Source organism: Engystomops pustulosus, chromosome 1 (assembly GCF_040894005.1).
Source record: "Engystomops pustulosus chromosome 1, aEngPut4.maternal, whole genome shotgun sequence".
NCBI classification, from domain to species: Eukaryota; Metazoa; Chordata; class Amphibia; order Anura; family Leptodactylidae; genus Engystomops; species Engystomops pustulosus.
The window spans coordinates 297889022-297912975 of record NC_092411.1 but is presented as its reverse complement, the minus strand read 5'-3'; the positions used below and the strand labels follow the sequence as shown (position 1 = coordinate 297912975).

General features: G+C 50.8%; 1 protein-coding gene across 1 annotated transcript in view; it reads left to right on the top strand.

The window, feature by feature from the left end:
• The first annotated feature begins 6227 nt into the window (after positions 1-6227).
• Positions 6228-23954, top strand: part of LOC140084253 (uncharacterized) — a 44247-nt gene continuing 26520 nt past the window's right edge. The window contains exon 1 of the mRNA XM_072126438.1: positions 6228-6388. Coding sequence (XP_071982539.1) covers positions 6376-6388 — 13 coding nt within the window. The 5' untranslated portion in view covers positions 6228-6375. The remainder of the gene's footprint in view (positions 6389-23954) is intronic.

Here is a 23954-nt window from a genome sequence, read left to right as displayed (position 1 = left end):
CTGCACCGACCTGGAGGGAGAAACCATAACTAAGCGCATAGAACGCACATTTACTGGTGTATAAGCGCTTTGCCTGCTGACAGGTTCCCTTTAGGGTCACAGTTATAGTTAAGCTTATATAAAAATATATGGACTAAACAAATACAGAAATGAACGTATTCTGAGCTGCGCAGTTTATGAGTAACAGATAAGATACAAAGGTAAAACCTGATTGGCTGAAGCGAAATTTGGAGAAAAGTAACAGGAAAGAAACAGAACTGGCACAATGAGAGACACAGATGTAGAGAGTGACAGATAACACGTGACCCCCCGGGGCGGAGCGTTACTCATCACATGTTGTGTTTCAGGGTTTTATCTTTAATTTGTGTCGGTTTATGTTAGTTTAGCCAAAAATAAATATATAGACACCAAGCGAGGCGGCCGTACACAGTTCTGGGGGCCAACGGCGCTCTCACCTTGCGAATATCAATCTAATACCAGCCACTCACGTGAGACAACTACAAAATTCATAACTTTTTATTGGATATGCATTAAAAACCAACATCTAAATAACATCAAATAACAGTAAAATCATCCAGTGCCTCCGGATGGTCCCAGTATCACCGGGATCACACAATGTGCACACCAAATCCTCGGATACAAAGTCTCTTCATCTCTTACAGACACATAGATTTGCATCTTACCATACCTGCTGGTGCCTGTACAGAGGTACCTGGTGGGCTGCTGGTGTCTGTACAGAGGTACCTGGTGGGCTGCTGGTGTCTGTACAGAGGTACCTGGTGGGCTGCTGGTGTCTGTACAGAGGTACCTGGTGGGCTGCTGGTGTCTGTACAGAGGTACCTGGTGGGCTGCTGGGTCTGTACAGAGGTACCTGGTGGGCTGCTGGTGGCTGTACAGAGGTACCTGGTGGGCTGCTGGTGTCTGTACAGAGGTACCTGGTGGGCTGCTGGGTCTGTACAGAGGTACCTGGTGGGCTGCTGGTGGCTGTACAGAGGTACCTGGTGGGCTGCTGGTGCCTGTACAGAGGTACCTGGTGGGCTGCTGGTGCCTGTACAGAGGTACCTGGTGGGCTGCTGGTGTCTGTACAGAGGTACCTGGTGGGCTGCTGGTGTCTGTACAGAGGTACCTGGTGGGCTGCTGGTGCCTGTACAGAGGTACCTGGTGGGCTGCTGGTGGCTGTACAGAGGTACCTGGTGGGCTGCTGGTGTCTGTACAGAGGTACCTGGTGGGCTGCTGGTGTCTGTACAGAGGTACCTGGTGAGCTGCTGGTGGCTGTACAGAGGTACCTGGTGGGCTGCTGGTGCCTGTACAGAGGTACCTGGTGGGCTGCTGGTGTCTGTACAGAGGTACCTGGTGGGCTGCTGGTGGCTGTACAGAGGTACCTGGTGGGCTGCTGGTGTCTGTACAGAGGTACCTGGTGGGCTGCTGGTGCCTGTACAGAGGTACCTGGTGAGCTGCTGGTGGCTGTACAGAGGTACCTGGTGGGCTGCTGGTGCCTGTACAGAGGTACCTGGTGGGCTGCTGGTGCCTGTACAGAGGTACCTGGTGGGCTGCTGGTGCCTGTACAGAGGTACCTGGTGAGCTGCTGGTGGCTGTACAGAGGTACCTGGTGGGCTGCTGGTGGCTGTACAGAGGTACCTGGTGGGCTGCTGGTGGCTGTACAGAGGTACCTGGTGGGCTGCTGGTGCCTATACAGAGGTACCTGGTGAGCTGCTGGTGCCTGTACAGAGGTACCTGGTGAGCTGCTGGTGCCTGTACAGAGGTACCTGGTGAGCTGCTGGTGCCTGTACAGAGGTACCTGGTGGGCTGCTGGTGTCTGTACAGAGGTACCTGGTGGGCTGCTGGTGCCTGTACAGAGGTACCTGGTGGGCTGCTGGTGTCTGTACAGAGGTACCTGGTGGGCTGCTGGTGCCTGTACAGAGGTACCTGGTGAGCTGCTGGTGCCTGTACAGAGGTACCTGGTGGGCTGCTGGTGCCTGTACAGAGGTACCTGGTGGGCTGCTGGTGCCTGTACAGAGGTACCTGGTGGGCTGCTGGTGTCTGTACAGAGGTACCTGGTGGGCTGCTGGGTCTGTACAGAGGTACCTGGTGGGCTGCTGGTGCCTGTACAGAGGTACCTGGTGGGCTGCTGGTGCCTGTACAGAGGTACCTGGTGGGCTGCTGGTGCCTGTACAGAGGTACCTGGTGGGCTGCTGGGTCTGTACAGAGGTACCTGGTGGGCTGCTGGGTCTGTACAGAGGTACCTGGTGGGCTGCTGGTGGCTGTACAGAGGTACCTGGTGAGCTGCTGGGTCTGTACAGAGGTACCTGGTGAGCTGCTGGTGCCTGTACAGAGGTACCTGGTGGGCTGCTGGGTCTGTACAGAGGTACCTGGTGGGCTGCTGGGTCTGTACAGAGGTACCTGGTGGGCTGCTGGTGCCTGTACAGAGGTACCTGGTGGGCTGCTGGGTCTGTACAGAGGTACCTGGTGGGCTGCTGGGTCTGTACAGAGGTACCTGGTGAGCTGCTGGGTCTGTACAGAGGTACCTGGTGGGCTGCTGGTGTCTGTACAGAGGTACCTGGTGGGCTGCTGGGTCTGTACAGAGGTACCTGGTGGGCTGCTGGTGTCTGTACAGAGGTACCTGGTGGGCTGCTGGGTCTGTACAGAGGTACCTGGTGGGCTGCTGGGTCTGTACAGAGGTACCTGGTGGGCTGCTGGGTCTGTACAGAGGTACCTGGTGGGCTGCTGGGACTGTAGGGATTAACAAACCCAAACCTTAAATTTGGTACTTGACCCTGTACCTTGATCAACCATCCAACCGTCTGGTACTTGACCTTGTACTTTGAGAAATCATCCATCCGTCTGGTACCTGACCGTGTACCTAGACTAACCACCCAACCCTCTGGTACTTGACCGTGTACCTAGACTAACCATCCATCCGTCTGGTACCTGACCGTGTACCTGGACTAACCATCCATCCGTCTGGTACTTGACCGTGTACCTAGACTAACCACCCATAAACAGACCGGGAAACTAAATGTTTGGGTAATGTGTAAAGGCCACAGCGTTTATTAACAACTAAGATAAATTATTAAATAACGTTATAAATTTAAACATTTCCCAACTTGCTAGGCCCGCTTGGCATCTTCAAAATCCTGAGAACCAACTTCGCCCGAAATGGCGGCTGCGTCCCTGCACCGGCATGTGGGCATCTTCCAGCGCCTTAGGGCCTGTGTAACTTCCGCCTTCGCTGTGACGTCTGTAGGAAAACAGAAGGAAACGGCCAGAACCAAGGAAAGAAGAGCTGAAAAGAATTAATTCAGAGGGCAGGGTGGGAGGGTGACTTCTCGCCTCTTCGGTCCAGGGGGCAGAAGGAAAGAGGCCCCCCCACGTGCTCTCGAACTTTATAAAACCACCGGGCGGGTCCTTACCCGCCCCCAAACACCGCCTCCTGTGACCTCACACGGGAGGGGTAAAGGGGCAAGCCCCAGCAGCCTACCAGAAGGCTTGAAACCACCCCCTACAGTCCTCAGCCCCTTCGCTATTTGCTTTGGGGCTTGTTATGTCTGTACAGAGGTACCTGGTGGGCTGCTGGTGCCTGTACAGAGGTACCTGGTGGGCTGCTGGTGCCTGTACAGAGGTACCTGGTGGGCTGCTGGTGCCTGTACAGAGGTACCTGGTGAGCTGCTGGGTCTGTACAGAGGTACCTGGTGGGCTGCTGGTGCCTGTACAGAGGTACCTGGTGGGCTGCTGGTGCCTGTACAGAGGTACCTGGTGGGCTGCTGGTGCCTGTACAGAGGTACCTGGTGGGCTGCTGGGTCTGTACAGAGGTACCTGGTGGGCTGCTGGGTCTGTACAGAGGTACCTGGTGGGCTGCTGGTGCCTGTACAGAGGTACCTGGTGGGCTGCTGGTGCCTGTACAGAGGTACCTGGTGGGCTGCTGGTGTCTGTACAGAGGTACCTGGTGAGCTGCTGGGTCTGTACAGAGGTACCTGGTGGGCTGCTGGTGTCTGTACAGAGGTACCAGGTGGGCTGCTGGTGCCTGTACAGAGGTACCTGGTGGGCTGCTGGTGGCTGTACAGAGGTACCTGGTGGGCTGCTGGTGCCTGTACAGAGGTACCTGGTGAGCTGCTGGGTCTGTACAGAGGTACCTGGTGGGCTGCTGGGTCTGTACAGAGGTACCTGGTGGGCTGCTGGTGCCTGTACAGAGGTACCTGGTGAGCTGCTGGGTCTGTACAGAGGTACCTGGTGGGCTGCTGGGTCTGTACAGAGGTACCTGGTGGGCTGCTGGTGCCTGTACAGAGGTACCTGGTGAGCTGCTGGGTCTGTACAGAGGTACCTGGTGGGCTGCTGGTGCCTGTACAGAGGTACCTGGTGGGCTGCTGGTGCCTGTACAGAGGTACCTGGTGGGCTGCTGGTGGCTGTACAGAGGTACCTGGTGGGCTGCTGGTGCCTGTACAGAGGTACCTGGTGGGCTGCTGGTGGCTGTACAGAGGTACCTGGTGGGCTGCTGGTGCCTGTACAGAGGTACCTGGTGGGCTGCTGGTGCCTGTACAGAGGTACCTGGTGGGCTGCTGGTGGCTGTACAGAGGTACCTGGTGGGCTGCTGGTGCCTGTACAGAGGTACCTGGTGGGCTGCTGGTGGCTGTACAGAGGTACCTGGTGGGCTGCTGGTGGCTGTACAGAGGTACCTGGTGGGCTGCTGGTGCCTGTACAGAGGTACCTGGTGGGCTGCCTCTGTCTGTGCAGAGGTACCTGGTGGGCTGCTGGTGCCTGTACAGAAGTACCTGGTGGGCTGCTGGGTCTGTACAGAGGTACCTGGTGGGCTGCTGGTGGCTGTACAGAGGTACCTGGTGGGCTGCTGGTGCCTGTACAGAGGTACCTGGTGGGCTGCTGGTGCCTGTACAGAGGTACCTGGTGAGCTGCTGGGTCTGTACAGAGGTACCTGGTGGGCTGCTGGGTCTGTACAGAGGTACCTGGTGGGCTGCTGGTGCCTGTACAGAGGTACCTGGTGGGCTGCTGGTGCCTGTACAGAGGTACCTGGTGGGCTGCTGGGTCTGTACAGAGGTACCTGGGGGGCTGCTGGTGGCTGTACAGAGGTACCTGGTGGGCTGCTGGTGCCTGTACAGAGGTACCTGGTGGGCTGCTGGTGCCTGTACAGAGGTACCTGGTGGGCTGCTGGTGCCTGTACAGAGGTACCTGGTGGGCTGCTGGTGCCTGTACAGAGGTACCTGGTGGGCTGCTGGTGCCTGTACAGAGGTACCTGGTGGGCTGCTGGTGCCTGTACAGAGGTACCTGGTGGGCTGCTGGTGCCTGTACAGAGGTACCTGGTGGGCTGCTGGTGCCTGTACAGAGGTACCTGGTGGGCTGCTGCGTCTGGAGGTCTCTAGAGAGCAGCTGGGGATCATGAGTGTGGCCCCTTCACTTGGGCCCCGTGGCGGAGTGCTCATCACTATATTAGTCACTCTGCACATTTGATACCCCTTAGTGACCCCATAACAGGGGCCACTGTATCTAACTGTTAATGTCCGCATTTCCCCGATGTAGACCCTCTGATGAATCCCATGTGTGAAGAAACGCGTCAGGGTGGGGGGATGCGGAGGTATTTTTGATTTTTCATAGGGCAAGTCTGAATGGTACTGCCCTTGTAAGGGCGGGAGACAACTCCGGGATGATAGGGAGAGTGTAGGGGCTTTTACTCCCGAATAGGGATGAGTGAGTATACTGCTCGGTGGAGTATTAGCATACTCAGACCGGCTCGGTGCTCGGAGGAGTATCTCCAATTCATTAAAAGTTATGAATTTTAGTCACTTGACTGTCTGGTAATAAAATAGCGTCAGTCTATTCATAAACCAACACACACAAAAAAATAATAGAGTGAAATGAAATACCGCTGCCGAACACAACGAGCCAACGTCACGCGAAAATGAAGGGTGTAATGAGAATCCCATGACAGGGACAAACATCCAGGTATAGTCATCATAACGGCAGGAGACATCCATGGGAAATGTCAACATCTGGGACAAGCACTCATGAGGACACATGAGGGAGCGCTGCAGGGGGGAGGACACATGAGGGAGCGCTGCAGGGAGGAGGACACATGAGGGAGCGCTGCAGGGAGGAGGACACATGAGGACACAAGAGGGAGCGCTGCAGGGGGGAGGACACATGAGGGAGCGCTGCAGGGAGGAGGACACATGAGGGAGTGCTGCAGGGGGGAGGAGGACACATGAGGGAGCGCTGCAGGGGGGAGGAGGACACATGAGGGAGCGCTGCAGTGGAGAGGAGGACGGGGAATCATTGGAGAAGCCTCCGCTTGTCCTACACCATATAGGAGCAGAAACTCCTCCGTGACCTGGGTCTTCTCTCCGGGGACAGCGAGGGCAACATCCAAGGATGTCTAACACAGGTAACCACCTTCTGGTGACCTTCTCCATGTGAACACTTTACAGAATCCTCGTCCTTTCTTCCTTTATTGATTTCCTATCCTTTGCTGATGACTGTTTTTATGTTGTGTTTCTTTTTCCTCCTCCTTTTTATCTCTTTCTCAGCTTTTCTTAAAGGAGATTCTTTAGTAAAAACAGAAAGAAACACAACAAAAAAAACTCTTCTTTTGTAGAGATTCTTATTTCTGTTAGAATAGAAGAGATTGTTCTTTCCCTCCTTCCATCCTCTGCTCCGGCAGAAGCCTGTGATCCTCTCTGCCAGTCTCTGTGTCCACCGTAGCCGATCACTGACCTCAGAGACCACGTGCAGTAGTCACCGGTGACAACATGTCTGCGTCCAGATTGTGCAGTGCAGAAATAATATCAGACACACGACTGCTGGATATAGGGATACAGGCGACATGTACTAACAGTGATGTAGTGTGCGCTACGTGCAGCGTCCTCACTATCGTGCAGCGTGCGCCACATTCATGAACATCGGAGCACGGTCTTCATAAATCTGGCGCATGCTGCAGGAGCCCAAACTGCATGAACTGAGCGCAGCAGCTTTTTTCCAGCGCACTCAGTTTGCGGCACCACAATTATGTTGGACTTGCCTATATAAATGTGGTGCTTGGTGCGAATACGCAGTGGAACGCCCCTTCCTGTGCAGTGGACAAAGTGCAACTGCGACACAATACTGGTGCAAACACTTCATCAATACCTGTGCAACCAGTTAGCGTGTATTTATGTGCAGTCTACACCAGAATATTGGCGCAGATTGCTTAGTAACTGTGGCTGCAGCAGTCACACGGCCGGGCATGGAGGCCATTGCTAGTTATGGGGGAATAACTATTGTTTAGCTATTGCTATAAAAGAAGCATAGGGGTCATTCATCTTAGGATTTTCTCTATTTTTCACTTAAATTTACGACTTTTTTGGCACATTTGCATTTTTGTGCCTCAGGGCGCATTCACGCGATGCGTCACGTTACGTTTTTGACGCATTCCCCTGGCTTCCGCCTTGATTACATCCTAAGGTTACATTGCGTTTTAGCAGATGCAGTGGAAACACAATGTAACCTCAGCATGTGATCAAGGCTGAAGCCAGGGGAATGCGTCGAAAACGCAACGCACAACGCGACGCAAAGTGTGATTGCGCCCTAAATTTTAACTTTTCCACTTGATTTGCAAAGTGAGTTGTGCGCAAACTTTTCTGGGTTGAACCTGATTTTCTGTCAAATCAAGATGTGGACAGATAAAAAAGTCGACATTTTCGTAGGTTAAAAAGTTACAAATAAACTCCAGCTAGAAAGGTGTGAGAAGAGTTTGAGACTTTTGTGTGACTTTTTAATAAAAAAGTAGCAAAATCCCCGAGACTCAGCTGCCGGATACATCAACCTCTAAGATAAAGGAAACAAGTCCAAAACCTGGAAAAATCAAGTAAAGACACAAATGTCCTGAGATTAATGACCCCCATAGACTGGCAGAGAGGGAGAGTGAGGCTGGGTGCAGAGACGTGCCGAGAGGATCAGCGAGAGGGAGAGTGAGGCTGGGTGCAGAGACGTGCCGAGAGGATTAGCGAGAGGGAGAGTGAGGCTGGAGGCAGAGACGTGCAGAGAGGATCAGCGAGAGGGAGAGTGAGGCTGGGTGCAGAGACGTGCAGAGAGGATCAGCGAGAGGGAGAGTGAGGCTGGAGGCAGAGACGTGCAGAGAGGATCAGCGAGAGGGAGAGTGAGGCTGGGTGCAGAGACGTGCCGAGAGGATCAGCGAGAGGGAGAGTGAGGCTGGAGGCAGAGACGTGCAGAGAGGATCAGCGAGAGGGAGAGTGAGGCTGGGTGCAGAGACGTGCAGAGAGGATCAGCGAGAGGGAGAGTGAGGCTGGAGGCAGAGACGTGCAGAGAGGATCAGCGAGAGGGAGAGTGAGGCTGGGTGCAGAGACGTGCAGAGAGGATCAGCGAGAGGGAGAGTGAGGCTGGAGGCAGAGACGTGCAGAGAGGATCAGCGAGAGGGAGAGTGAGGCTGGGTGCAGAGACGTGCCGAGAGGATCAGCGAGAGGGAGAGTGAGGCTGGGTGCAGAGACATGCCGAGAGGATCAGCGAGAGGGAGAGTGAGGCTGGGTGCAGAGACGTGCAGAGAGGATCAGCGAGAGGGAAGAGTGAGGCTGGGTGCAGAGAGGATCAGCGAGAGGGAGAGTGAGGCTGGGTGCAGAGACGTGCCGAGAGGATCAGCGAGAGGGAAGAGTGAGGCTGGGTGCAGAGACGTGCAGAGAGGATCAGCGAGAGGGAGAGTGAGGCTGGGTGCAGAGACGTGCCGAGAGGATCAGCGAGAGGGAGAGTGAGGCTGGGTGCAAAGACGTGAAGAGAGGATCAGCGAGAGGGAGAGTGAGGCTGGGTGCAGAGACGTGCAGAGAGGATCAGCGAGAGGGAGAGTGAGGCTGGGTGCAGAGACGTGCCGAGAGGATCAGCGAGAGGGAGAGTGAGGCTGGAAGCAGAGACGTGCAGAGAGGATCAGCGAGAGGGAGAGTGAGGCTGGGTGCAGAGACATGCCGAGAGGATCAGCGAGAGGGAGAGTGAGGCTGGGTGCAGAGACATGCCGAGAGGATCAGTGAGAGGGAAGAGTGAGGCTGGGTGCAGAGACGTGCAGAGAGGATCAGCGAGAGGGAGAGTGAGGCTGGGTGCAGAGACGTGCCGAGAGGATCAGCGAGAGGGAGAGTGAGGCTGGGTGCAGAGACATGCCGAGAGAATCAGCGAGAGGGAGAGTGAGGCTGGAAGCAGAGACGTGCAGAGAGGATCAGCGAGAGGGAGAGTGAGGCTGGGTGCAGAGACATGCCGAGAGGATCAGCGAGAGGGAGAGTGAGGCTGGAAGCAGAGACGTGCAGAGAGGATCAGCGAGAGGGAGAGTGAGGCTGGGTGCAGAGAGGTGCCGAGAGGATCAGCGAGAGGGAAGAGTGAGGCTGGGTGCAGAGACATGCCGAGAGGATCAGCGAGAGGGAGAGTGAGGCTGGGTGCAGAGACGTGCAGAGAGGATCAGCGAGAGGGAGAGTGAGGCTGGGTGCAGAGACGTGCCGAGAGGATCAGCGAGAGGGAGAGTGAGGCTGGGTGCAGAGACGTGCCGAGAGGATCAGCGAGAGGGAGAGTGAGGCTGGGTGCAGAGACGTGCAGAGAGGATCAGCGAGAGGGAGAGTGAGGCTGGGTGCAGAGACGTGCAGAGAGGATCAGCGAGAGGGAGAGTGAGGCTGGGTGCAGAGACGTGCCGAGAGGATCAGCGAGAGGGAGAGTGAAGCTGGAAGCAGAGACGTGCAGAGAGGATCAGCGAGAGGGAGAGTGAGGCTGGGTGCAGAGACATGCCGAGAGGATCAGCGAGAGGGAGAGTGAGGCTGGGTGCAGAGACATGCCGAGAGGATCAGTGAGAGGGAAGAGTGAGGCTGGGTGCAGAGACGTGCAGAGAGGATCAGCGAGAGGGAGAGTGAGGCTGGGTGCAGAGACATGCCGAGAGGATCAGCGAGAGGGAGAGTGAGGCTGGGTGCAGAGACATGCCGAGAGAATCAGCGAGAGGGAGAGTGAGGCTGGAAGCAGAGACGTGCAGAGAGGATCAGCGAGAGGGAGAGTGAGGCTGGGTGCAGAGACATGCCGAGAGGATCAGCGAGAGGGAGAGTGAGGCTGGAAGCAGAGACGTGCAGAGAGGATCAGCGAGAGGGAGAGTGAGGCTGGGTGCAGAGACGTGCCGAGAGGATCAGCGAGAGGGAAGAGTGAGGCTGGGTGCAGAGACATGCCGAGAGGATCAGCGAGAGGGAGAGTGAGGCTGGGTGCAGAGACGTGCAGAGAGGATCAGCGAGAGGGAGAGTGAGGCTGGGTGCAGAGACGTGCCGAGAGGATCAGCGAGAGGGAGAGTGAGGCTGGGTGCAGAGACGTGCCGAGAGGATCAGCGAGAGGGAGAGTGAGGCTGGGTGCAGAGACGTGCAGAGAGGATCAGCGAGAGGGAGAGTGAGGCTGGGTGCAGAGACGTGCAGAGAGGATCAGCGAGAGGGAGAGTGAGGCTGGGTGCAGAGACGTGCCGAGAGGATCAGCGAGAGGGAGAGTGAGGCTGGGTGCAGAGACGTGCCGAGAGGATCAGCGAGAGGGAGAGTGAGGCTGGGTGCAGAGACGTGCAGAGAGGATCAGCGAGAGGGAGAGTGAGGCTGGGTGCAGAGACGTGCAGAGAGGATCAGCGAGAGGGAGAGTGAGGCTGGGTGCAGAGACGTGCCGAGAGGATCAGCGAGAGGGAGAGTGAGGCTGGGTGCAGAGACGTGCAGAGAGGATCAGCGAGAGGGAGAGTGAGGCTGGGTGCAGAGACGTGCCGAGAGGATCAGCGAGAGGGAGAGTGAGGCTGGGTGCAGAGACATGCCGAGAGGATCAGCGAGAGGGAGAGTGAGGCTGGAAGCAGAGACGTGCAGAGAGGATCAGCGAGAGGGAGAGTGAGGCTGGGTGCAGAGACATGCCGAGAGGATCAGCGAGAGGGAGAGTGAGGCTGGAAGCAGAGACGTGCAGAGAGGATCAGCGAGAGGGAGAGTGAGGCTTGGTGCAGAGACGTGCAGAGAGGATCAGCGAGAGGGAGAGTGAGGCTGGGTGCAGAGACGTGCAGAGAGGATCAGCGAGAGGGAGAGTGAGGCTGGAAGCAGAGACGTGCAGAGAGGATCAGCGAGAGGCAGAGGAAGGAGATGGAACGAGTCACCACTAGTTCTACGTGTCAGCAAGTTCCTTCCTCTACTTTCCTTACATCTTCACCTCTTCTATGTTATAGTCGTTCTCAGGAGTAAATTCCCTGCTTACACTCCCATCTACCCAGACTCCAAAATATATAATGAGCCTGTAGACACATCAGGCAGTGGCCCCGGGGAGGGCTCCTACAGAGGGCAGCACACGCTGGTTGGACTCCATGGGGCAGCTTTATCAATGTGCAGCAAAAATCTGTGTAAGACATCTTCCACACTTGCGTTGCAGATGACGTCAGAGTCTGATCAGGGGGCGATCAGGGTTTGGTCAGTGAAAAACGGACATTTTGCATCAGAGACCAATCAGTTTTCAGTCAGAGTTTGTTCAGTGTCTCAGTTTTTCATGCGCATTTTCAATGCAATTTCACAGCGTTTTTCAAGCGCAGACAACAAGCGTGAGAAGGACTCAGGACTGAGCTCTATCTTCTGTGGCAATTGATGCGTAAAAAACGCATTGCACTTGTGTGTGTCTCAGAGTGCGATGCGTTTTTGATGCATCTCCATAGACTTGTATGGTGACGCAAGTCTGAAAAGCCTATTGATTAAAATGGGTCAGAGTGCAATGCAAAAGTACGCACAGCACATGCGCGTAAAAAACGCAAATGTAGAAGGGGCCAAAGACATTTTGTACCATATTTATCAAAGGGTTTAAGGAGGGTTTTAGACACTTTTGCTACTGGAGCAGTGAGAGGGGTCTGTACTTGGTAACAGCGTTGTGATGAAAGGTCTAAGTTATGCCAAAAAAAGCAAGAAAAATGCTGCCTTATCTGAACCAACAGACTAAAGAGTCATAAACTACACCAGACGTATGCATCGCAGCGTAAGACTGAGGCACAGACTTCTCTTAGTCTCATGATTAGAATTTTGCTTATAATTGAGTGACTTTTTAGCCGCTTTGCCACACACTTACTAAGGGCTTTGCGCTGCACTTTTGTCGGACGTTTTTCTAGGCTAAAACGTCTTGCACAGGTATAAGAAGTGTCTGCGCTGGGATGGTGTGGCACGCGAGCGTTTTGTGGCGCAGCTGCACTGCCTCCATGCGACACGAATTAGGGAGCGTTCCGGCGCTCAGTCCAACCGTAAGTCGGATTTACTATGCAAAAGGTGCACCACAAAAAAGTTGGTGACCTCTGTCGGACTAGTGCAAGGAAGCGACACACTCATTAAAGGGAACCTGTCACCAGGGACCTTATTTTCACTAAAGACAGATTGTAAAAGCCCATGACACCTGCAGTGCACATCGGCCTCTCTGCCTCTTCTAAGCATTTGCATTACTATATAATTGTGTGTTATAACTTACTCTTGCTCCATGACAAAATCCTGGGGTAGTCACAGGGGCTGGACTTTGGTTTGGATGCATTTCAAAAAACAACAAGCTCGACCCCCACCTTTGTGCTCCTGCATAGCTCCACCTCCTGCTCCTTCTCAGAGGTTACAGCCTGGTCAACCTGAAATCAGTGGGGGAGGACAGAGCTGTACAGGAGCACAAACATGGAGGCAGCCTGCAGCTCAAACAGGTCACATGTTGTTTTTTGAAATGCATGAAAACCAAAGCCCAACCCCTGTGACTATCCCAGGATTTTGTCATGGAGCAAGAGTAAGTTATAACACACAATTATATAGTAATGCAAATGCTTAGAAAAGACAGAGAGGCAGATGTGCACTGCAGGTGTCATGGGCTTTTACAATCTGTCTTTAGTGATAATGAGGTCCCTGGTGACAGGTTCCCTTTAATCTGGCGCACGATCTTAGTGAATCGCCGCACGCAGCATTATACACACTTTTAGTGCAGTTTGCGACTTTCTAAGTCATTGGGGCAGATTTATCAAGCAGTCTGAAAGTCAGAATATTTCCAGTTGCCCATGGCAACCAATCACAGCTCCCCTTTAAAATATTCATGAGCACTGGTGAAATGAAAGCTGAGCTGTGATTGGTTGCCATGGGCAACTGGAAATATTCTGACTTTCAGACTGCTTGATAAATCTGCCCCAATGTGCCCCATTGTGTTATTTGCACAATTCTTTCGGACTTTTCCCGGTAGTGGCTGGAGTTTTCCGTGTAGATGTAACCGGGTTTGCGCCTTATTTGTCTTTGTATTTTTCCTGCTCCCAGAGGTTTGCATCTGATTTGATAAATAATTGAGTGAAAACCCTTCAGTCCTGACCACATGTAAGGAAGACGGTGGGCGGAGTTATGTGGGAGCAAAAATCTGCAGCTAAAAACAAAAGACAAATGAGGTGCAAAATAAAAAGGCAAAAACAGAGAAAAGGAAAAAAGATAATGACCCCCTGACCTTTCAAAAAATACGCGGTTCAGGCATGAAAACGGATTTTAAAACGGCACCAAAAAAAGTGACTTATATTTTTATGTTTATAGAGACGTATTTCCTCCGGACTGAAGGTAAAACACATCGCGAGGAATCAGTAAACTGTCCCCCTGCAGAGTATCGCCCCAGCACGCGTCTCTGTGTATAATACCCTGCAGCTTCACCTCCTCCTCCTCCTCCTCGTCTGACTTCCGTTTATTTCTTGTTTGTCTTTTGTCTTCCGCTCATGTTTGTTTTTCCCTCTGTTTTTCTCAGCCTCTCGATTCCTCCTCGTCATCGTCTTCACTTGTTTGTTCTACGCATCCTCTTTTTCCGCATCTTCCTCTCATCCTCTTCTCTTTAGCGCATTCAGTTTTTACTACGTTACATGTTTGCTGACGTGACAAGATATTTCTATGTCTCCCATATTGTGTTAGGAGGAGACATCCTCCACGTGTCCCGCCCTGGGGTCAGGATGTGAATTGTAAAAACTCTTCATCAATTAGAAAAAGTTAAAAGTTTAAAGGTTTAACCAGGCGATGGCCGAGCGTCACACACCCGGAGTGTAATGGTTGGGGCTCATCCGGCCAGAACATGGAAGGATGTGAGATACGGCCCCAGGTGTTACATGTACCTTGTGTTCTCCGCTGTATATGGTAGACACCAGGGATTACTGGGCCACCATCATACTGTAAGTGGTGACACGTACAGCACCTGTCTCTATATGTGCCCATGGGCATAACCTCATACTTATAACTTATCTTTTCTACGAGTACCAGTCTCTTCATGCACCAGTCTCTATCAATATTCACCTTAGAGGGAACCTGTCACCAGGACCTCTGGTGAAAAGCCATGGGTTCTTTCTATGTGTGTGTCCCCTGTGTATCACGCACGGTCATCCAGACGTCAGAGGTTCTTCTCTTCCAGGAGCTGCTGACGCTCAGCACTAGACTGTAGAATAATCATTATGGAGCCTTAGGTGCTAGTTCTTAGGTGCTAGTCCTTAGGTGCTAGTTCTTAGGTGCTAGTTCTTAGGTGCTAGTTCTTAGGCACTAATTCTTAGGCGCTAGTTCTTAGACGCTAGTTCTTAGGTGCTAGTTCTTAGGCGCTAGTTCTTAGGTGCTAGTTCTTAGGTGCTAGTTCTTAGGTGCTAGTTCTTAGGCGCTAGTTCTTAGGTGCTAGTTCTTAGGCGCTAGTTCTTAGGCGCTAGTTCTTAGGCGCTAGTTCTTAGGTGCTAGTTCTTAGGTGCTAGTTCTTAGGTGCTAGTTCGTATGCGCTAGTTCTTAGGTGCTAGTTCTTAGGTGCTAGTTCTTAGGCGCTAGTTCTTAGGCGCTAGTCCTTAGGTGCTAGTTCTTAGGCGCTAGTTCTTAGGTGCTAGTTCGTATGCGCTAGTTCTTAGGTGCTAGTTCTTAGGTGCTAGTTCTTAGGCGCTAGTCCTTAGGTGCTAGTTCTTAGGCGCTAGTTCTTAGGTGCTAGTTCTTAGGCGCTAGTTCTTAGGCGCTAGTTCTTAGGTGCTAGTTCTTAGGTGCTAGTTCTTAGGTGCTAGTTCTTAGGTGCTAGTTCTTAGGTGCTAGTTCTTAGGCGCTAGTTCTTAGGCGCTAGTTCTTAGGTGCTAGTTCTTAGGTGCTAGTTCTTAGGTGCTAGTTCTTAGGCGCTAGTTCTTAGGCGCTAGTTCTTAGGTGCTAGTTCTTAGGCGCTAGTTCTTAGGCGCTAGTTCTTAGGCGCTAGTTCTTAGGCGCTAGTTCTTAGGCGCTAGTTCTTAGGTGCTAGTTCTTAGGTGCTAGTTCGTATGCGCTAGTTCTTAGGTGCTAGTTCTTAGGTGCTAGTTCTTAGGTGCTAGTTCTTAGGTGCTAGTTCTTAGGTGCTAGTTCTTAGGCGCTAGTTCTTAGGCGCTAGTTCTTAGGCGCTAGTTCTTAGGTGCTAGTTCTTAGGTGCTAGTTCTTAGGTGCTAGTTCTAAGGTGCTAGTTCTTAGACGCTAGTTCTTAGGCGCTAGTCCTTAGGTGCTAGTTCTTAGGTGCTAGTTCTTAGATGCTAGTTCTTATGCGCTAGTTCTTAGGTGCTAGTTCTAAGGTGCTAGTTCTTAGACGCTAGTTCTTAGACGCTAGTTCTTAGGTGCTAGTTCTTAGACGCTAGTTCTTAGACGCTAGTTCTTAGGTGCTAGTTCTTAGGTGCTAGTTCTTAGGTGCTAGTTCTTAGACGCTAATTCTTAGGTGCTAGTTCTTAGACGCTAGTTCTTAGTTGCTAGTTCTTAGGTGCTAGTTCTTAGGCGCTAGTTCTTAGGTGCTAGTTCTTAGACGCTAATTCTTAGGTGCTAGTTCTTAGACGCTAGTTCTTAGTTGCTAGTTCTTAGGCGCTAGTTCTTAGGCGCTAGTTCTTAGGTGCTAGTTCTTAGGTGCTAGTTCTTAGACGCTAATTCTTAGGTGCTAGTTCTTAGACGCTAGTTCTTAGTTGCTAGTTCTTAGGCGCTAGTTCTTAGGCGCTAGTTCTTAGGTGCTAGTTCTTAGGTGCTAGTTCTTAGACGCTAATTCTTAGGTGCTAGTTCTTAGACGCTAGTTCTTAGTTGCTAGTTCTTAGACGCTAGTTCTTAGGCGCTAGTTCTTAGGCGCTAGTTCTAAGACGCTAGTTCTTAGACGCTAGTCGTAGGCGCTAGTTCTTAGGTGCTAGTTCTTAGGCGCTAGTTCTTAGGTGCTAGTTCTTAGGCGCTAGTTCTTAGGCGCTAGTTCTAAGACGCTAGTTCTTAGACGCTAGTCGTAGGCGCTAGTTCTTAGGTGCTAGTTCTTAGGCGCTAGTTCTTAGGTGCTAGTTCTTAGGTGCTAGTTCTTAGGTGCTAGTTCTTAGACGCTAATTCTTAGGTGCTAGTTCTTAGACGCTAGTTCTTAGTTGCTAATTCTTAGGTGCTAATTCTTAGGTGCTAGTTCTTAGACGCTAGTTCTTAGTTGCTAGTTCTTAGACGCTAGTCCTTAGGCGCTAGTTCTTAGGTGCTAGTTCTTAGGTGCTAGTTCTTAGGTGCTAGTTCTTAGGCGCTAGTTCTTATGCGCTAGTTCTAAGGTGCTAGTTCTTAGGTGCTAGTTCTTAGACGCTAGTTCTTAGACGCTAGTTCTTAGGTGCTAGTTCTTAGGTGCTAGTTCTTAGGTGCTAGTTCTTAGACGCTATTTCTTAGGTGCTAGTTCTTAGACGCTAGTTCTTAGGTGCTAGTTCTAAGGTGCTAGTTCTTAGGTGCTAGTTCTCAGGTGCTAGTTCTTAGGTGCTAGTTCTCCGGTGCTAGTTCTTAGGTGCTAGTTCTCAGGTGCTAGTTCTTAGGCGCTAGTCCTTAGGTGCTAGTTCTTAGGCGCTAGTTCTTAGGTGCTAGTTCTTAGGCGCTAGTTCTAAGGTGCTAGTTCTTAGGTGCTAGTTCTCAGGTGCTAGTTCTCAGGCGCTAGTTCTTAGACGCTAGTTCTTAGGCGCTAGTTCTTAGGTGCTAGTTCTTAGGCGCTAGTTCTAAGGTGCTAGTTCTAAGGTGCTAGTTCTCAGGTGCTAGTTCTTAGGTGCTAGTCCTTAGATGCTAGTCCTAAGGTGCTAGTTCTTAGGTGCTAGTTCTAAGGTGCTAGTTCTTAGGTGCTAGTTCTCAGGTGCTAGTTCTTAGGTGCTAGTTCTTAGGTGCTAGTCCTTAGATGCTAGTCCTTAGGTGCTAGTCCTTAGGTGCTAGTTCTTAGGCGCTAGTTCTTAGGCGCTAGGTCTTAGGCGCTAGTTCTTAGGCGCTAGTTCTTAGGCGCTAGTCCTTAGGCGCTAGTTCTTAGGTGCTAGTTCTTAGGTGCTAGTCCTTAGGTGCTAGTTCTTAGGCGCTAGTTCTTAGGCGCTAGTTCTTAGGCGCTAGTCCTTAGGCGCTAGTTCTTAGGTGCTAGTTCTTAGGTGCTAGTCCTTAGGTGCTAGTCCTTAGGTGCTAGTTCTTAGGTGCTAGTTCTTAGGTGCTAGTTCTTAGGCGCTAGTTCTTAGGCGCTAGTTCTTAGGCGCTAGTTCTTAGGCGCTAGTTCTTAGGCGCTAGTTCTTAGACGCTAGTTCTTAGGCGCTAGTTCTTAGGCGGTAGTTCTAAGACGCTAGTTCTTAGACGCTAGTCGTAGGCGCTAGTTCTTAGGCGCTAGTTCTTAGGCGCTAGTTCTTAGGCGCTAGTTCTTAGGTGCTAGTTCTTAGGCGCTAGTTCTTAGGCGCTAGTTCTTAGGCGCTAGTTCTTAGGCGCTAGTTCTTAGGCGCTAGTTCTAAGGTGCTAGTTGTTAGACGCTAGTCGTAGGCGCTAGTTCTTAGGCGCTAGTTCTTAGGCGCTAGTTCTAAGGTGCTAGTTCTAAGGTGCTAGTTCTTAGGCGCTAGTTCTTAGGCGCTAGTCCTTAGACGCTAGTTCTTAGACGCTAGTTCTTAGGTGCTAGTTCTTAGACGCTAGTTCTTAGGTGCTAGTTCTAAGGTGCTAGTTCTTAGACGCTAGTTCTTAGACGCTAGTTCTTAGGTGCTAGTTCTTAGGTGCTAGTTCTTAGACGCTAGTTCTTAGACGCTACTTCTTAGGTGCTAGTTCTTAGACGCTAGTTCTTAGTTGCTAGTTCTTAGACGCTAGTTCTTAGACGCTAGTTCTTAGTTGCCAGTTCTTAGACGCTAGTTCTTAGACGCTAGTCCTTAGGCGCTAGTTCTTAGGTGCTAGTTCTTAGGTGCTAGTTCTTAGGTGCTAGTTCTTAGGTGCTAGTTCTAAGGTGCTAGTTCTTAGGTGCTAGTTCTTAGACGCTAGTTCTTAGACGCTAGTTCTTAGGTGCTAGTTCTTAGGTGCTAGTTCTTAGGTGCTAGTTCTTAGACGCTAGTTCTTAGACGCTAGTTCTTAGACGCTAGTCCTTAGGCGCTAGTTCTTAGGTGCTATTTCTTAGGTGCTAGTTCTTAGACGCTAGTTCTTAGGTGCTAGTTCTAAGGTGCTAGTTCTAAGGTGCTAGTTCTTAGGTGCTAGTTCTCAGGTGCTAGTTCTTAGGTGCTAGTTCTCAGGTGCTAGTTCTTAGGTGCTAGTTCTCAGGTGCTAGTTCTTAGGCGCTAGTTCTTAGGCGCTAGTTCTTAGGTGCTAGTTCTTAGGCGCTAGTTCTAAGGCGCTAGTTCTTAGGTGCTAGTTCTCAGGTGCTAGTTCTTAGGCGCTAGTTCTTAGACGCTAGTTCTTAGGCGCTAGTTCTTAGGTGCTAGTTCTTAGGCGCTAGTTCTAAGGTGCTAGTTCTAAGGTGCTAGTTCTCAGGTGCTAGTTCTTAGGTGCTAGTCCTTAGATGCTAGTCCTAAGGTGCTAGTTCTTAGGTGCTAGTTCTAAGGTGCTAGTTCTAAGGTGCTAGTTCTTAGGTGCTAGTTCTCAGGTGCTAGTTCTTAGGTGCTAGTTCTTAGGTGCTAGTCCTTAGATGCTAGTCCTTAGGTGCTAGTCCTTAGGTGCTAGTTCTTAGGCGCTAGTTCTTAGGCGCTAGGTCTTAGGCGCTAGTTCTTAGGCGCTAGTTCGTAGGCGCTAGTCCTTAGGCGCTAGTTCTTAGGTGCTAGTTCTTAGGCGCTAGTTCTTAGGCGCTAGTTCTTAGGCGCTAGTCCTTAGGCGCTAGTTCTTAGGTGCTAGTTCTTAGGTGCTAGTCCTTAGGTGCTAGTCCTTAGGTGCTAGTTCTTAGGTGCTAGTTCTTAGGCGCTAGTTCTTAGGCGCTAGTTCTTAGGCGCTAGTTCTTAGGCGCTAGTTCTAAGACGCTAGTTCTTAGACGCTAGTCGTAGGCGCTAGTTCTTAGGCGCTAGTTCTTAGGCGCTAGTTCTTAGGTGCTAGTTCTTAGGCGCTAGTTCTTAGGCGCTAGTTCTTAGGCGCTAGTTCTTAGGCGCTAGTTCTTAGGCGCTAGTTCTTAGGCGCTAGTTCTTAGGCGCTAGTTCTAAGGCGCTAGTTCTAAGGTGCTAGTTCTTAGGCGCTAGTTCTTAGGCGCTAGTTCTTAGGCGCTAGTTCTTAGGTGCTAGTTCTTAGATGCTAGTTCTTAGGTGCTAGTTCTTAGGTGCTAGTTCTTAGACGCTAGTTCTTAGGTGCTAGTTCTAAGGTGCTAGTTCTTAGGTGCTAGTTCTTAGGTGCTAGTTGTTAGACGCTAGTCGTAGGCGCTAGTTCTTAGGCGCTAGTTCTTAGGCGCTAGTTCTTAGGCGCTAGTTCTTAGGCGCTAGTTCTTAGGCGCTAGTTCTTAGGCGCTAGTTCTTAGGTTCTAGTCCTTAGGTGCTAGTTCTTAGATGCTAGTTCTTAGACGCTAGTTCTTAGGCGCTAGTTCTTAGGCGCTAGTTCTTAGGTGCTAGTTCTTAGGTGCTAGTTCTTAGGTACTAGTTCTTAGGTGCTAGTTCTTAGGCGCTAGTCCTTAGGCGCTAGTTCTTAGGTGCTAGTTCTTAGGCGCTAGTTCTTAGGCGCTAGTTCTTAGGTGCTAGTTCTTAGGCGCTAGTTCTTAGGCGCTAGTTCTTAGGCGCTAGTTCTTAGGTGCTAGTTCTTAGGTGCTAGTTCTTAGGTGCTAGTTCTTAGACGCTAGTCGTAGGCGCTAGTTCTTAGGCGCTAGTTCTTAGGCGCTAGTTCTTAGGCGCTAGTTCTTAGGCGCTAGTTCTTAGGTGCTAGTTCTTAGGTGCTAGTTCTTAGACGCTAGTTCTTAGGCGCTAGTTCTTAGGCGCTAGTTCTTAGGCGCTAGTTCTTAGGCGCTAGTTCTTAGGCGCTAGTTCTAAGGCGCTAGTTCTAAGGTGCTAGTTGTTAGACGCTAGTCGTAGGCGCTAGTTCTTAGGTGCTAGTCCTTAGGCGCTAGTTCTTAGGTGCTAGTTCTTAGGTGCTAGTTCTTAGACGCTAGTTCTTAGGTGCTAGTTCTTAGGCGCTAGCCCTTAGGTGCTAGTCCTTAGGTGCTAGTTCTTAGGTGCTAGTTCTTAGGTGCTAGTTCTTAGATGCTAGTTCTTAGGTGCTAGATCTTAGGTGCTAGTTCTTAGATGCTAGTTCTTAGGTGCTAGTTCTAAGGTGCTAGTTCTTAGGTGCTAGTTCTCAGGTGCTAGTTCTTAGACGCTAGTTCTTAGGCGCTAGCCCTTAGGCGCTAGTTCTTAGGTGCTAGTTCTTAGGCGCTAGTTCTTAGGTGCTAGTTCTTAGGTGCTAGTTCTTAGACGCTAGTTCTTAGGCGCTAGTTCTTAGGCGCTAGTTCTTAGGCGCTAGTTCTTAGGCGCTAGTTCTAAGGCGCTAGTTCTAAGGTGCTAGTTGTTAGACGCTAGTCGCAGGCGCTAGTTCTTAGGTGCTAGTCCTTAGGCGCTAGTTCTTAGGTGCTAGTTCTTAGGTGCTAGTTCTTAGACGCTAGTTCTTAGGTGCTAGTCCTTAGGCGCTAGTCCTTAGGTGCTAGTCCTTAGGTGCTAGTTCTTAGGTGCTAGTTCTTAGGTGCTAGTTCTTAGATGCTAGTTCTTAGGTGCTAGTTCTTAGGTGCTAGTTCTTAGACGCTAGTTCTTAGGTGCTAGTTCTAAGGTGCTAGTTCTTAGGTGCTAGTTCTCAGGTGCTAGTTCTTAGACGCTAGTTCTTAGGCGCTAGCCCTTAGGCGCTAGTTCTTAGGCGCTAGTTCTTAGGTGCTAGTTCTTAGGTGCTAGTTCTTAGGTGCTAGTTCTAAGGCGCTAGCCCTTAGGCGCTAGTTCTTAGGCGCTAGTCCTTAGGCGCTAGTCCTTAGGCGCTAGTCCTTAGGCGCTAGTTCTTAGGTGCTAGTTCTTAGGTGCTAGTTCTTAGGTGCTAGTTCTTAGATGCTAGTTCTTAGGTGCTAGTTCTTAGGTGCTAGTTCTTAGACGCTAGTTCTAAGGTGCTAGTTCTAAGGTGCTAGTTCTTAGGTGCTAGTTCTCAGGTGCTAGTTCTTAGGTGCTAGTTCTCAGGTGCTAGTTCTTAGGCGCTAGTTCTTAGGCACTAGTTCTTAGGTGCTAGTACTTAGGCGCTAGTTCTAAGGTGCTAGTTCTTAGGTGCTAGTTCTTAGGTGCTAGTTCTCAGGTGCTAGTTCTCAGGTGCTAGTTCTTAGATGCTAGTCCTTAGGTGCTAGTCCTTAGGTGCTAGTTCTTAGGCGCTAGTTCTTAGGCGCTAGTTCTTAGGCGCTAGTTCTTAGGTGCTAGTTCTCAGGTGCTAGTTCTTAGGCGCTAGTTCTTAGGCACTAGTTCTTAGGTGCTAGTTCTTAGGCGCTAGTCCTTAGGCGCTAGTCCTTAGGCGCTAGTTCTTAGGTGCTAGTTCTCAGGTGCTAGTTCTTAGGCGCTAGTTCTTAGGCACTAGTTCTTAGGTGCTAATTCTTAGGCGCTAGTTCTTAGGTGCTAGTTCTTAGGTGCTAGTTCTTAGGTGCTAGTTCTCAGGTGCTAGTTCTCAGGTGCTAGTCCTTAGATGCTAGTCCTTAGGTGCTAGTCCTTAGGTGCTAGTTCTTAGGCGCTAGTTCTTAGGCGCTAGTTCTTAGGCGCTAGTTCTTAGGCGCTAGTCCTTAGGCGCTAGTCCTTAGGCGCTAGTTCTTAGGTGCTAGTCCTTAGGTGCTAGTTCTTAGGCGCTAGTTCTTAGGCGCTAGTTCTTAGGCGGTAGTTCTTAGGCGCTAGTCCTTAGGCGCTAGTTCTTAGGTGCTAGTTCTTAGACGCTAGTTCTTAGGCGCTAGTTCTTAGGCGCTAGTTCTTAGGCGCTAGTTCTTAGACGCTAGTTCTTAGACGCTAGTTCTTAGACGCTAGTTCTTAGGTGCTAGTTCTTAGGCGCTAGTTCTTAGGCGCTAGTTCTTAGGCGCTAGTTCTTAGGCGCTAGTTCTTAGGCGCTAGTTCTTAGGTGCTAGTTCTTAGGCGCTAGCCCTTAGGCGCTAGCCCTTAGGCGCTAGTTCTTAGGTGCTAGTCCTTAGGCGCTAGTCCTTAGGTGCTAGTACTTAGGTGCTAGTTCTTAGGTGCTAGTTCTTAGGTGCTAGTTCTTAGGTGCTAGTTCTTATGTACTAGTTCTTAGACGCTAGTTCTTAGGTGCTAGTTCTAAGGTGCTAGTTCTTAGGCGCTAGTTCTAAGGTGCTAGTTCTTAGGTGCTAGTTCTCAGGTGCTAGTTCTCAGGTGCTAGTTCTTAGACGCTAGTTCTTAGGCGCTAGTTCTTAGGTGCTAGTTCTTAGGCGCTAGTTCTAAGGTGCTAGTTCTAAGGTGCTAGTTCTCAGGTGCTAGTTCTTAGGTGCTAGTCCTTAGATGCTAGTCCTAAGGTGCTAGTTCTTAGGTGCTAGTTCTTAGGTGCTAGTTCTAAGGTGCTAGTTCTAAGGTGCTAGTTCTTAGGTGCTAGTTCTCAGGTGCTAGTTCTTAGGTGCTAGTTCTTAGGTGCTAGTCCTTAGATGCTAGTCCTTAGGTGCTAGTCCTTAGGTGCTAGTTCTTAGGCGCTAGTTCTTAGGCGCTAGTTCTTAGGCGCTAGTTCTTAGGCGCTAGTTCTTAGGCGCTAGTCCTTAGGCGCTAGTCCTTAGGCGCTAGTTCTTAGGTGCTAGTCCTTAGGCGCTAGTTCTTAGGCGCTAGTTCTTAGGCGCTAGTTCTTAGGCGCTAGTCCTTAGGCGCTAGTTCTTAGGTGCTAGTTCTTAGGTGCTAGTCCTTAGGTGCTAGTCCTTAGGTGCTAGTTCTTAGACGCTAGTTCTTAGGCGCTAGTTCTTAGACGCTAGTTCTTAGACGCTAGTTCTTAGGTGCTAGTTCTTAGGCGCTAGTTCTTAGGCGCTAGTTCTTAGGCGCTAGTTCTTAGGCGCTAGTTCTTAGACGCTAGTTCTTAGGCGCTAGTTCTTAGGCGCTAGTTCTTAGGCGCTAGTTCTTAGACGCTAGTTCTTAGACGCTAGTTCTTAGACGCTAGTTCTTAGGTGCTAGTTCTTAGGCGCTAGTTCTTAGGCGCTAGTTCTTAGGCGCTAGTTCTTAGACGCTAGTTCTTAGGCGCTAGTTCTTAGGCGCTAGTTCTAAGGCGCTAGTTCTAAGGCGCTAGTTCTAAGGCGCTAGTTGTTAGGCGCTAGTTGTTAGGCGCTAGTTCTTAGATGCTAGTTCTTAGACGCTAGTTCTTAGACGCTAGTTCTTAGGTGCTAGTTCTTAGGCGCTAGTTCTTAGGCGCTAGTTCTTAGGCGCTAGTTCTTAGGCGCTAGTTCTTAGACGCTAGTTCTTAGGCGCTAGTTCTTAGGCGCTAGTTGTAAGGCGCTAGTTCTAAGGTGCTAGTTGTTAGGCGCTAGTTGTTAGGCGCTAGTTCTTAGGCGCTAGTTCTTAGGCGCTAGTTCTTAGGCGCTAGTTCTTAGGCGCTAGTTCTTAGGTGCTAGTTCTTAGACGCTAGTTCTTAGGCGCTAGTTCTTAGGCGCTAGTTCTTAGGCGCTAGTCCTTAGGCGCTAGTTCTTAGACGCTAGTTCTTAGACGCTAGTTCTTAGGCGCTAGTTCTTAGGCGCTAGTTCTTAGGCGCTAGTTCTTAGGTGCTAGTTCTTAGACGCTAGTTCTTAGGCGCTAGTTCTTAGGCGCTAGTCCTTAGGCGCTAGTTCTTAGACGCTAGTTCTTAGACGCTAGTTCTTAGGCG